This window comes from Peromyscus maniculatus, chromosome 22, assembly GCF_049852395.1.
Source record: "Peromyscus maniculatus bairdii isolate BWxNUB_F1_BW_parent chromosome 22, HU_Pman_BW_mat_3.1, whole genome shotgun sequence".
In the NCBI taxonomy this organism is placed as follows: domain Eukaryota; kingdom Metazoa; phylum Chordata; class Mammalia; order Rodentia; family Cricetidae; genus Peromyscus; species Peromyscus maniculatus.
Genome location: NC_134873.1, coordinates 40,025,085 through 40,037,806, shown reverse-complemented (window position 1 = coordinate 40,037,806; position 12,722 = coordinate 40,025,085). Strand labels below are relative to the sequence as shown.

The 12,722-nt window shown below is 52.3% G+C and overlaps 1 protein-coding gene across 2 annotated transcripts in view; it reads right to left on the bottom strand.

The window, feature by feature from the left end:
* Togaram2 (TOG array regulator of axonemal microtubules 2) overlaps positions 1–12,722 on the bottom strand; it is a 62,952-nt gene that overhangs the window by 30,262 nt on the left and 19,968 nt on the right. For both annotated transcript variants that reach the window (XM_016008979.3, XM_016008981.3), the window contains exons 7-10: positions 8,701–8,747; positions 6,561–6,706; positions 3,835–3,985; positions 3,189–3,353 (exon numbers count right to left, since the gene is read on the bottom strand). In XM_016008979.3, coding sequence (XP_015864465.1) covers positions 3,189–3,353; positions 3,835–3,985; positions 6,561–6,706; positions 8,701–8,747 — 509 coding nt within the window. The remainder of the gene's footprint in view (positions 1–3,188; positions 3,354–3,834; positions 3,986–6,560; positions 6,707–8,700; positions 8,748–12,722) is intronic.

The window sequence follows — 12,722 nt, the reverse complement described above, 5'->3', positions numbered from 1 at the left end:
GACGCTGAGCCTGACCCTCAGTGCCGCCCCACACACAGGGAGAAGAGCCTGGAGGAGGAAAAGCCGGCATCTATGGCTCCCTTGCCCTGACTTTCCACCCAGTGCTCCTACCAATGCCAACTTCAGTACATTAGGAACACACAGGCAGCTGGACGGCATGTGGAAGCCAGCTGAGGCCGACTCACCTCCAGCTCTTTCCTACCGTGGCTGCGATACGGCACAAGGAGTCCTAGAAAGACTCCCTGCTCACTAACAGCATACTAAGCTCACTCTCCTCTAGGAGCCTCTAGGTCTCTGCTCCAAACATCCCCCTCTTGAGAGAGAGAGAGAGAGAGAGAGAGAGAGAGAGAGAGAGAGAGAGAGAGAGAGAGAGAGCGCCTGAGCAGGGAAGCACTCCAGCGGGCAGCTGAAGGAAAAGACTGGAGGAGGTTGTCACCCGCAGGGTCAAGGTGTGGCCACACTTTCAAGGGCAGACAGAGAAGGGGGCAAGAATGGCTGGGGTATACGATGCCAGCCTAGCATTTGTGAGGTTCTTGGTTCAATCAAGACAGACACACACATACAGAGAAAGAGAAAGATAGAGACAGAGACAGACAGACACACAGAGAGAAACACAGAGACAAAGGACAGAACATGTCTTCTTTCTTATGAACAGATGCTAGAATCACAGAATCCTAGAAGAACCGGAAGGAACTGCAGAGACACAGCACAGGCCCTCAGCTCCTCCATCATGGAGCCAGCCCTGAGATCTCTCCACCACGTCCCCCTTCCCTGCTAGTTCTGCCATGAGGGTTCCTTGGTTCCTCTCCCACAGAATGACTTTCACTATAGTACACCCAGGAGATCCTGGATCTGGGTGCATTTGTGAGTGTGTGTGTGTGTGTGTGTGTGTGTGTGTGTGTGTGTGTGTGTGTGTACATGTATGTGGGCATGTGTATGTGTGAAAAAGTGTGTGTGTGTGTATGTGTGTGTGTGAGCATATGTGTGAGTGTATAGGTGTGAGCATGTGTGTATGTGCATGTGTGTGGATGGAGATTGAACATATAACTTCCCAACATGCCAGGCAAGAACTATAACACTGAACTATATCAACAGCTCCCTCTTTACTTTTTGTATCTAGACAAGGTCTCCCTAAATGGCCCAGCCTGGCCTTGAACCTTCACCTCAGCCTCCTGGATATCTGGTGACACAGTCCTGCAGCAGCACTAGCCCTCGAGCGGTAGCCAGCCTCCTGCTACCCACCCCACCTCCACAGCATCCTGCAACACCACTTAAGCCCCACCTAGGTTTAAGGCACATTCTTGCACAGAGAAACACATTCAGACCCACCAGGCCCTGCAGGGGTCACTCCAGCTTCTAGCCTCTGGGGTTTGTGTTGACTTTGCCTTAGCCTCCCCATCTCCTCCCAGCTTCTCTACAATGTTCATGAGTATGCCTTCCCACAAGTGGCCGAGGAATTTCCATCCCCTGCACACCACACACACACACACACACACACACACACACGCACGCACGCACGCACGCACGCACGCACGCACGCACGCACGCACGCACGCAGGAAGAATTGAAGAAATGCAGGCACCCAGTCTATCCTAAGACAGGCCGGAATCTCATGAAGTTCATTGAGCACTTGAAGACAACCAAGTTTCCAGTCCTGAAATTCCATCATTTTCATACAGGCCAACAACTAAGCACAGGCGTAACTGATAAAGCTGCTTGAGTGACGTTCCCATGACCATCCAGGGAGGGGAAAGGACGAGGATTCGGACTCGGCTTCCAGGGAGGTCAAAGACGTTGCCCGTTCCTAAGTCAGCCCATCCGCTCACCAGCATGCGTAGCTTCAATAATGAGACAGGCCATACTGGGTCAAGACCCGGCAGCCAAAGGCTTAGGCTGATGACCCACCATCACTGTGGGTGACCTGAGTCTCGGGCTCTCTACTCCGCTGTCTACAAAGTGACGGGTGGGTTAGACAGATCGCGTCCGTGATTCATTCTCTCACATACACAACCCAGGTCCCAGGTGCCTCCTCACCAGTCATGGCCGTTGACAGTTATCTGTCAATCCCAATACATCCTCTCCCTCTCTCATGAGAAAGAGAGAGAGACAGATAGACAGACAGAGAGAGACAGGAAGAGACAGGGAGATAAAGCCAGGCATTGCTAGTCAAGTGCTGCATGACTAGGCTTAAAGCTCTAACCTATCTTACCTCCTAATTACCTATAATTTTCACCTCTTTACACTTTCCTTCAAATCAAGCCTCTTTCTAGATCCTAAATAAGTTTATTTTAAAGGGAATTTTAGGTCACAATCATTGTAAGTAAACTAGTATTGCTTGTGATAGACTATGAAGTGGAATAATCTCTAAACACCTAGCTGTGAAATGTCAGCCTCTGAAGCCTCTGAACCTAAGCATGGGTCCCTTTGTTACAACAAACACCAAAAGCAAAGACAAAGGCCAGCCTAGTGTACACACCTGTGACCCTAGCCCCCGAGAGGCCGGGGTACAAAGATCAAGGGTCATATAGCAAGACCCATCACAGAAGTGATAACAGTAAAATGATAGATACTCAAAAGGACCCCCAACTTGAGGCTTGCTATTTGACACAATTGAAAAGATAAAATAAAGGAAAGTGAGTCAAAAATATTTATAGTATCATATAGCCGGCCATCATTATCTGCCACATGCCAGAAAAAAGGAAATCTGAATCAGAATGATTAATTTCAACCTTTACTTTAAAAAAAAAAAAAAAAAAGCGAGGCTCCTTTGAAAGTAGGACAGAGCTTCCCCGGTTCCTTGGCACCTTCCCGGAGATGTCCTTGTAAGATCTACAGATTCCTTGGTCCTAGCCAGCCCCATCCATTCCCAACAGCATGAAGTCACAGGCAGGCCTCCAAGCTCTTCCCAGAGTCCCCTGGGGATTGTTCCTTGCCAGCATCTTTGGCCCTCATATACTGATGACTTCCCTAAGACATGTCACATGAGGCTGGCAGAACTGCCTCGCCATCTACTCACTAGGTGGGCCATCTTGGGTCCCCCGAGCCCGGCCCATGGACAATTATGGGTCCCAGACATTGTCTCTCTTAGTGAGATGAGCATGGGCGACGTGACAGAGGCAGGTAGCCAAGGCCCCCCTGACCACACTCCAGAGCACCCAGCGACGGCCGGAGTAGAGGTCAAGACCCACCTGACGCATGGCGGGCAAAGCTAGGCTCTTGCTTGCTGACAGGAATGCTGGGCAGGGAGGCTCGGTTGGCCCGCTTCCTCAGGAGGGCTCCGACGTTATTTCTGCGTGGGCTGCTCAGCCCAGTGGGCACAGACAGGGTTCCGCTGCCCCGCAAAGGAAGGAGGCCTGTGGGGGAAAAAAAATCCTAGACTAAGCAGGTCCTCCACCTCACCGGCATCAAGTTTCCGTGGATACGTGAGCATCATCAGCAGGTGACGGGGAGTGGACATGACTCCTTGTCCTGTCTCGGGATGGGGAAGGAAGGAGCTGTGGGGAGCCCCTCTTTGGATGGGTGAGAGCCCAGGAGTTCTCCAGGAGGCTTCCCCAGTGGAGACACCCACCCAGTGCACCAGCACTCACACCCGGTACACCAGCACTCACACCCAGTGCACCAGCACTCACACCCAGTACACCAGCACTCACACCCGGTGCACCAGCACTCACACCCGGTACATCAATACTCACACCCAGTGCACCAGCACTCACACCCAGTACATCAGCACTCACAGCCAGTGCACCAGCACTCACACCCAGTGCACCAGCACTCACACCCGGTGCACCAGCACTCACACCCGGCGCACCAGCACTCACACCCGGTGCACCAGACCTTCCTTGGCTGAGGCTCTCCACGCGCCCAGGCCCTGGGAAGCCAGCTCCGGCTCGCGCTCTGGCTCCTGTGCCCTCCGAAGCAGCTCCATCTCTCGCATCTGTTTCTGGCGCATCTTTTCCTGGGCAGACTTGGAAATGGTGAACTGGACCTGGGGCACGGTCAAGGAGAGGTCCGTTAACCCGGGGGACACAACCAGTCTTTCTACATTCTACATTCATTCATTCATTCATTCATTCATTCAGTCAGTCAGTCAGTCAGTCAGTCACGACACAGAAGACGTGCCGTCCACTGTTCCAGAGTTAAGTCCCGGTCCCCTAGGAGCTTCCTGGAAGAGGTGGGGCACAGACAACCGTCAATGCGTCCGTAATGTCATAGGGGGTGCGCTAGAAGGAAAGTACAGCAGCAGAGATGGCGGCTTTGAACCCGTAGACCGGCGACTCCCTTCAGGGTGAAGTTTAAGTGGAGACAAAAAGGGAGAGAGAAGGCAGGCCACGCAGTTTTGAGGAGAGAAATGTTTTAGCAGAGCCCCTGAGGTTGGGGTGTGCCTAGCCTAAGAGGGCGCAGCTTGAGTTAAAGCAGGCCAGGGAGTGGCAGGATGGCTGATTTTTAGGGCCCATGCCAAGGGCTCAGGTTTCCCCTCAGAAAGACGTCAGAGATCATTTAAAGTCAAGCAGAGGCAGGACAGGACCCAACTTCCATTTGAGGAAAGCGGTTTCTCCAAAGGTTGTATTTTCATAACATTTTATCTTTAAAGAGCGTGATACTCTTAAGAAGTTGTAAAAATGGAGCCAGGTGTAGTGATGCACGCCTTTAATCCCAGCACTCGGGAGGCAGCGGCAGGTGGATCTCTGAGTTCGAGGCCAGCCTGGGCTACAGAGTGAGTTCTAGGACAGCCATGGCTACGTAGTGAGACCCTGTCTCGATAAATAAATAAATAAATAAATAAATAAATAAATAAATAAATAGATAGATAGATAGATAGATAGATAGATAGATAGATAGATAGATAGATAAATAAATAAATAAAAGGGAGGAGGAGAAAGTATAAAAATGGGATGAAAAGCCCCATGTGTCCTTCATCCAGCCTCCCCCAAGGATGATACCAACCACCATGAAACATTATGACTTCTGTTTCCCACGGATCAGGCTGACTCCTGCACGGGAAGACTCGAGAGCATGGGAAACCGTTAGGGAATAACGGGACATCCACACAAGAGGGGGAATTGGGGAGGCCCACGGTAAGGGGAGAGCATGGGAACACTGGAGCACAAAAGCTGTTTGCAAGTAGAGTTCGTTCTGCTGATATACAGAATATAGGGTGAGGGAGGAGGAGAAGCCAGGAGTGGACCTGGGGTTTGGGGCCTGAGCAGCTGGGAATTGCCATTCACTGGGTGGAGACCCTGCGAGGTAAGGATTCAAAAGTAGGCATGGTAGGTTCAGATCCTAATTAGATATTTAAGTTGCGATGCTGGAGGTAAGGGGAGGCGGTAAAGACTTGGGCAGTCTTTAGCCTGCTGTACCTTAGACACATGGTACCATGGACTAGAGCACACATTCTGAGATAATTAAACAGCCCCAGAGACCAAAGGACTGAGTCCCGGGGTCCTCCTCGGTATCTACAGGTCAGGAAGATGGAGGAATGAACTAAGGAGGGAGATGCGCTGTCTATCATGAGTGCCAGGAACACCTCGTTGCTCAGCTCTGTCTCTAGGTGGAAAACTGAAGAGGGACATGTCACAAGCTGAGCCAAAAGCGGGTACCAGGCAGAAGAGGGTTGAGATATGGCCCTTGGAACCTCGGTGGGGCGATGGGGAAGTGAGGGGGCCGGGGGGGGGGGGGGAGTGATCTGGACTCAGGGAGAACGTCACTGATGCAAGGAAGCAGCCAAAGGCTAAAGATGGAGCCAGAACAGGAGATGGTGGTGGGCAAGTGGGACCTTGGAGTTGGGATAATATGGCGGAGACAAAACAGCCTGTAATGTTCTGGCCTATGGAATGACTGCAGTAAGTGGCTGAGGCGGGCTGGAGAATAAAGTCAGGTCACACGTAGGATTTTCACGGCCACCCTCACTGGAGTGGAGCCTGGCCCTCCTGTTGTCGGCAAGGTATCTCTGTAACAGCACACGCTCAGGGCAGGCCTTTCATGTCTGTTTCAGAGCCGATCTGCCATAGCTATTTTTGAAGGACAAACCCGAGGCTCCCACAGCAATGACTCCGTAAGTTTGACTAAATCCATCTCAATCAGGGAAGCCAAGCCACCTCCCCCCACGAAGGTCACCTTCCAAGCGCGAGGTATTTGTCAGCCTGTCAAGTGCAGCTTTGGCCCGCAAGCCTCTGAGTCAGCTGCCTCTCGGCTGCTATCTTGGGGGTCAGTTCAAATTACTCAGCCTGGTTCATCTAAGCCTCCTGTCCTCTTCCCGGCATCCCGCTCCCTTTCGGCCCACGTGCGACCTTCTCCTGTCCTTCCTCCTCTTCCTCCATCTGCATTCTTCCCTGTTCCCAGGCCCCACCCCCATCCTCAGCTCCCTCTCCCTTTCTCTTGACAGCCCTCGTCCCCAAACTGTCCACACTTAAGGGTCTGGCCTTCAGGGCTTGGGGAAACCACTTTGGCCATCCTTGGCTCGGCCTCATCCCCACCGGCTGGCCCCACACCGCAGAGTTTAAAGCAGGCTTGCATCCAGCCAGCTGGACCTCAGCTTCTTCCTCCTGTCTCTCGCCCGGTACCTTGGCGCTGGACTCCTTCTGGTCTTCTTCGGTCACCAGGGAGTGGGCTTCTTTGGCATGGCTGGAGGCAGGCTGTGACGAAGCCAGGGACTTTGGGGGGCCTTCGGCAGACTTGGCTTTGACAGCTGGGACCAAAGGCTTTGGCTCTGAGAAGTCAAGAGCAGGGACAGAGCTGAGGGCAGTGGCACCATGGGCCGTCAATGGGTCCCTGACCCTGTGGCTGATGGACTTGCCTATGCAAGCTCTCGGTCCTCGGTCCTTCTGGCCCACATTTCCCTGGTCGGGAAGTTAAGTTTATTCTCCAGAGTAAGCATTGCCAGGGATGTCAAGGACATGCCATTCTTCATTCATTCATTCATTCATTCATTCATTCATTCATTCAGAAAGCAAGCACTGAATGTTTTATTCTAAGAAGGGGAGAGGGTCGGAAACAGAGTCAAATAAAACACACCTGTCAATCATTTTATACCACTCCAGCAGAACTGGAAGGGGCCAGAGAATTTTTGAAAACTAGACCACCATTCTCCCTCCACAGATGGGAAAACTGAGGCCCAGCAACCTTCATTTCCGAATATCAATTCCATAGCTATCTCATCATCACTCTATATTTTCCCAATCAATGGATTTAAAGTTTTTTTTTTTTTAAGTAGACAGATAGAGATGGATTCCCCGATTTTCTCCTGCCCCTAAATCTAGTCGTCCATCACCTTGAGAGAGGCAGCTAACCAGGGGTTCACTGGAACTGGGGCTGCCACCTGAGGATGCTCAGGACTGGAAAGGGCATTTTGTGTCTGTGCTTCTACACAGCTCTTTAGTCACAGTTCCTCTGCGTCACCCGTGTCTTCATGAAGGGTCCCTCTGCTTGTGGCAGGGTGGAGAAGAGCTAAGAAGACGCAGATGTTCAGGGGCCCACTGCTCAGGACAAGGTCTGTGAGAACGCCACACGATGTGAGACACCATGGCAGCCCTTATTGGTATGCTACTGGCAATGCCCTGCCCCCCAGCTGACAGCCAGAGACAAACTGTGCTCTAAGATCTTATACATACCCAATTTCTCACCTACACCCCAAAGGGACACCTAGAAAGTCTTGTCTGACAGGCTGTCCCCGTTTATAGACACCTGGTGACATGGTCTCCTGGCCCAAACACCCATGCCAGCCATCTGAGAGCTAGCTCATCAAAACATACAGGGTGCCATGTGCATCCCCTCAGGCACATCCCACAACTGAGCCCGGGACACAGGAGAAGCATCTGCCTTTGAAGTGTCCCCCGCTAGGCCTGCCTCTCAGGCCCAGCTCGGTGTCCTGTCCCAGAGCGTCCTGGACAACAGCCTGTCACCCTGCCAGCTGCTTCGCCATGCTGAGCTGATTAGTCAGGGACCTGCCAGGAAGTTGCTCAACCTTCCACCAGTCAGCACAGCAGCCTGAGCTCAGAGTGCCCCTCATAGGCTGTGGCCTCTTTTCCTAACCCCTAATCATTCTCCACCACAGCAAAGCTTTGCTCCACCCCCATGCCCTCTCCAGGGCAGACCATCAACCCCAAAGGGATGACCTTCAATGTTCATTCCCCTCTTTTTTCCCTCCCCCACATCCACCCTCAGGTTGGCCCGGCTCCCCTGACCTTTGAATCTGCTGAGAGCAACTGTATGAGGTTTGCGGGAGGTGGTTTAACATCTCGCTCTGTCCAGCGAGGACATCTCTCTACGCTTAGCACAGAGCAAGAGGCCTCTGCTTGGTGTCTCAGGTCCAGTCTGCTCTGGTGCAACCCCAATGCACTTCTGACAGGGTCGTCTTCCAGACTCTGAGAGCAGTACTATGAGCCTCAAGGTGGCCTGGATCAAACTACTCAGCCTGGTTCACCTGGTTCGTCAAAAAGGAACAGCGCATCTCCCTCGTCTGGACTGTCATGAGCTACATGAATTGGTGTGCATCCTGGTGCCGAGTAGAGTGGATGCCATTAAGTACTATTCCAGCCTTCCTAGTCGCTGGCACAGGCTTGGCACCGCTCTATGGTGTGGTGACATCCTCCCCATCCATCTGTGAAATGAGGGGCCCTCAGGTCTCCCCTGGCCTAATTCCATAACCCAGTCCATGGATGGCCAAGAAGCAGAAACAGGGTGAGTGATCACGGGAATACGTACCCAGAGATGTGGGGGTCTTCTCCAGAGGCCCATTCTCGCAAGTCAATCTTAAAGGAAGAGAGAGAGAGAAAAGGACTGTATGAGATCTGGTTAGTCAGAGACACCGGGGCGAGAAGCCTGGGGTTGCTCCAAGGTGGGGAGACAGTGAGATGAACAGAAATGGCTTTGGTTTTCCTGCCAGAGATGGCGCTCCTTACACAAAGACTAGGTTGGTTGGTTATCCACCAGGCCAGGCCCGGAGTCGGAGTCGAGGCACAGTGCTAGGCGGTTCTCTGGCTGTGCAATCATGTTTCCTAGGTAACAGCATCCACATGGAAACTGCTGTCTTAAACTAGAACCACGTCGCCGGGCGGTGGTGGCGCACGCCTTTAATCCCAGCACTCGGGAGGCAGAGGCAGGAGGATCTCTGTGAGTTCGAGGCCAGCCTGGTGTACAGAGTGAGTTACAGGACAGGCTCCAAAGCTACACAAAGAAACCCTGTCTCAAAAAACCAAAACAAACAAACAAACAAACAAACCCTAGACCCATGTCTGACTCTACCCAGATGGAGGACCTTGGACTTCTCCCTCAGCTCCTGCCACAGGCCCTGCCTTGGCCTGTGCTTCACGGCAAGTGTTTTAGCTCCTAGGCCGCCTCTCCTTCCCCTCACTGCTCACCACACTTTTTAAAGATGTATGTACATGCTGCACAGGCCTGTTTGTATCGGTGTTTCGTTGTGGAGGTGCATGCATGGAATGGTGCGTGTGCAAGTGTGTGTGTGTGTGTGTGCGCACGTGTCTCCGGAGGCTGATGCGGGGTGTCTCCCTCCACCTCCCTCCACCTCCCTCCACCTCCCTCCACCTTACGTTTTGAGGCAGGGTCTCTCCCTGAACCCAGAATTCACTGCTCCAGCTGGGGTGGCTACCCAGCTTGCTCTGAGGAACCCGTCTCCACCTCTCACATATGGGAGGGGGGTCATAGGATGGGCCGTGATGGCCACCGGATTGCATGGGGTTCTAGAGATCCAGCTCTCATGGTTCTACTGTACACGCTTTACCTGCCAAGCCATCTCCCCTGCCCCACAGTGGCCTTCGGAAGTCAGAGCTTGTCTAATCCCCCCACCTGGGGACCTTTGATGACACCTAGCTGCTTCAAGAGAGGGGTTACACCCCTCGGGAGGGCACTCACTCATAGGCCCCTCAGACAGGCAGAGCCTACCTCACAAGCAGACTCTTTGTAGCTTCCTAAACGCCTGTCATTCCTCTGTGTGTATCTTTCTCCTCCTTTTTACACTGCCTCTCCTTCAAAATTTCCTCAGGAAATCACCCCAGCTGGATTGAGACGCTTTTCTATTGAGCCTCCCAACAAAACAGGCAGCCTTCTGCCTCATCTCCAGTCTCATTGGACTTGGACTCAGTGATTTGCACCCAGGTCTCTCTTATCCCCCAAAGACTTATTCACCCTGGTTTCCAAAGCACCTTGTAGATAGTAGGCACTTAATAGTTTTTAAGTAAATAAATGATTAGGTGGGTGAATGAATGAATGAATGAATGAATGGATGGATAAAGTGGCAATAGAATGAATTTCCCATCCATTTGCTGGGCAGCCTTACAGAATTACAGATGGACAGCTGTGGTGGTATTGTGTTCCCCAAAATATTGTGTACTCTAATAAATTTATCTGGGGGTCAGAGAGCAGACAGCCACTAGATACAAAGGCTAGAAAATGGTGGCACTCACACCTTTAATCCTAGCATTCCAGAGATAGAAATCCCTCTGGATCTCTGTGAGTTCAAGGCCACATTGGAAATAGCCAAGCATGGTGACACACACCTTTAATCCCAGAAAGCCAGCCTTTAATCCCAGGGAGTGGTGGTAGAAAGCAGAAAGATATATAAGGCGTGAGGACCAGAAACTAGAAGATTTTGGCTGGCTAAGCATTCAGGCTTTTGAGCAGTAATTCAGCTGAGACCCATTCCGGATGAGGACTCAGAGGCCTCCAGTCTGAGGAGACAAGACCAGCTGAGGATCCGGGGAGGTGAGATAGCTGTGGCTTGTTCTGTCTCTCTGATCTACCAGCATGGACCCCAATAACTCGCCTCGGGTTTGATTTTATTAATAAGAACTTTTAAGATTCTTGCTACAGACAGCAGAAGACAGGTGTTCTCTGTGTGACTAATGCATCACAGCTTTTTGAGATACGGCCCTCGTCCTATCAAGTGCCAAGTTAAAGAATAGGATGAGGTTTAAACCAGACAAAATAAATAAGATGAACCAACATAAGGAGACACAAAAATCAATTTAATTAGCCAAGATTTGTTAGTTCAATCAATGAAACAGTGGAAGGGAGGTGGGTGGGGGTGGACAGGCAGTCTGTGGCGTGCGTGCGGACAAAGCCGAGGGGGCCACTTCCTGTCCTTGCCAGCCAGGTGAGGCAGGGGTGGAGGACAGTGCTGCTGTGCAGGACAGAAAAGTGCCACGTCATCGGAAGGGAGGCTCGGGAATCGGCACACCCACAGAGGCGTGAGACGGACCCTAGGTACAGCACAGGAGGAGGACGAGGTCAAACCAAGCCGGAGAAGGTCATAGAAGGGCTCCGTGGGGACTGAAAACGGGAGGGGGGGCTGGAGATGGCAGATCGGGACCTTGGGGGTGAAGCTACTAAGCAGCTCTAAGTGCAAAGCGGGAGGGAATGACAGGGACAAGAACCAGGTGGGAGCTTCTGGGAATTCTGTTGTTGCAAGGAATGCGTGGGGAGGGGCAGCCTGTGAGGGACCGGAGCCAGACCTGCTGAAGGTGCATGCTAAGGGCAGCTCCACCGTGGAAGGGCAATTTGGAGAAGCACAAGGTGCCTCATGTTGCCATAGTAATATGCATTCCCTTTCTCTCTCCCCCCCCCCCAACTTCCTCTAAGGCTGACCAGCATTTGTCAGAGGTTCCCAGTGAGAGCGTGGGTCTCCAGGGAGAGGCCAGGCCATGGCAAAGCCCACCCAGAGCCCCCTGAGCCTGGAGGACATGGGCACAGGTAAAGACGCCAGAAGAAAACCAGAAATTTTGAGGATGGGTAAATTTAAGTGACAGATGAAAGGGAACATGTAAGAGACTGCCTGGAAGTCACGGGTGTAAAACCAGAGAGGAGAGGAAGAAGAAACATCTGAGGGCTGGCCACAGTCCAAAAGATACGAGAACGTGCCAGGCGGCGGTGGCACGCGCCTTTAATCCCAGCACTCAGGAGGCAGAGGCAGGCAGATCTCTGTGAGTTCGAGGCTAGCCTGGTCTACAGAGCGAGATCCAGGACAGGCTCCAAAGCTACACAGAGAAACCCTGTCTCAAAAAACAAACAAACAAACAAACAAAGAGATACAAGAAAGTCAAGTCACGATTTGGGAGGAAAGGCCTTGGGCAGAGCAAGGACTCTACCATTAATGCTGCAGAGAGGAGAGGAATCTGGGCACGAGGAGGAATGTTCGACCATAAGGAAGGCCAGTCTGGAGGAGCAGGTGAACCTCACGTGAAAGCGAGAATGGAAGAGAGCTCCCACCCAGGAGCAGGTGCATGGACACGTTCCCACACCCCACAGAGGCTGGAGCACGTGGGTGGGCACAAAGGGCACGTGGATGTGTACAGAGGAGTAGGCAGTTCAGGAGACAGGAGATCGAGGATGCCAGGGAGAAATGGGCGACTTTGGGACATCAGGCCAAAGAAGTGTGGAAGGAGGGGGGGGGGTGACCACTCTGTGTAGTGGTTTAAGTGAGAAGCGTCCCCCATAGTCTTGGCATTCGGAAACTTGGTCCAGAGCGGGTGGCGATGTTTGGATAGGTTTAGGAGGTGAGGCCTTGCTGGGGGAGCTACGTCACTTGGGGGCAGGCTCTGGGGTTTCAAAAGCTTTGTGCTATTATTCCCAATGGTCTCACTCTGCTTCCTGCTTGATGCTCAAGACGTGAGCTCTCAGCATTTTGTACCACCATGCCCGACGCTTCCCCGCCATAATGGACTCCTCTGCAATTGTAGGTCTAAATAAACTCTTTCTTCTATAACTTGCCT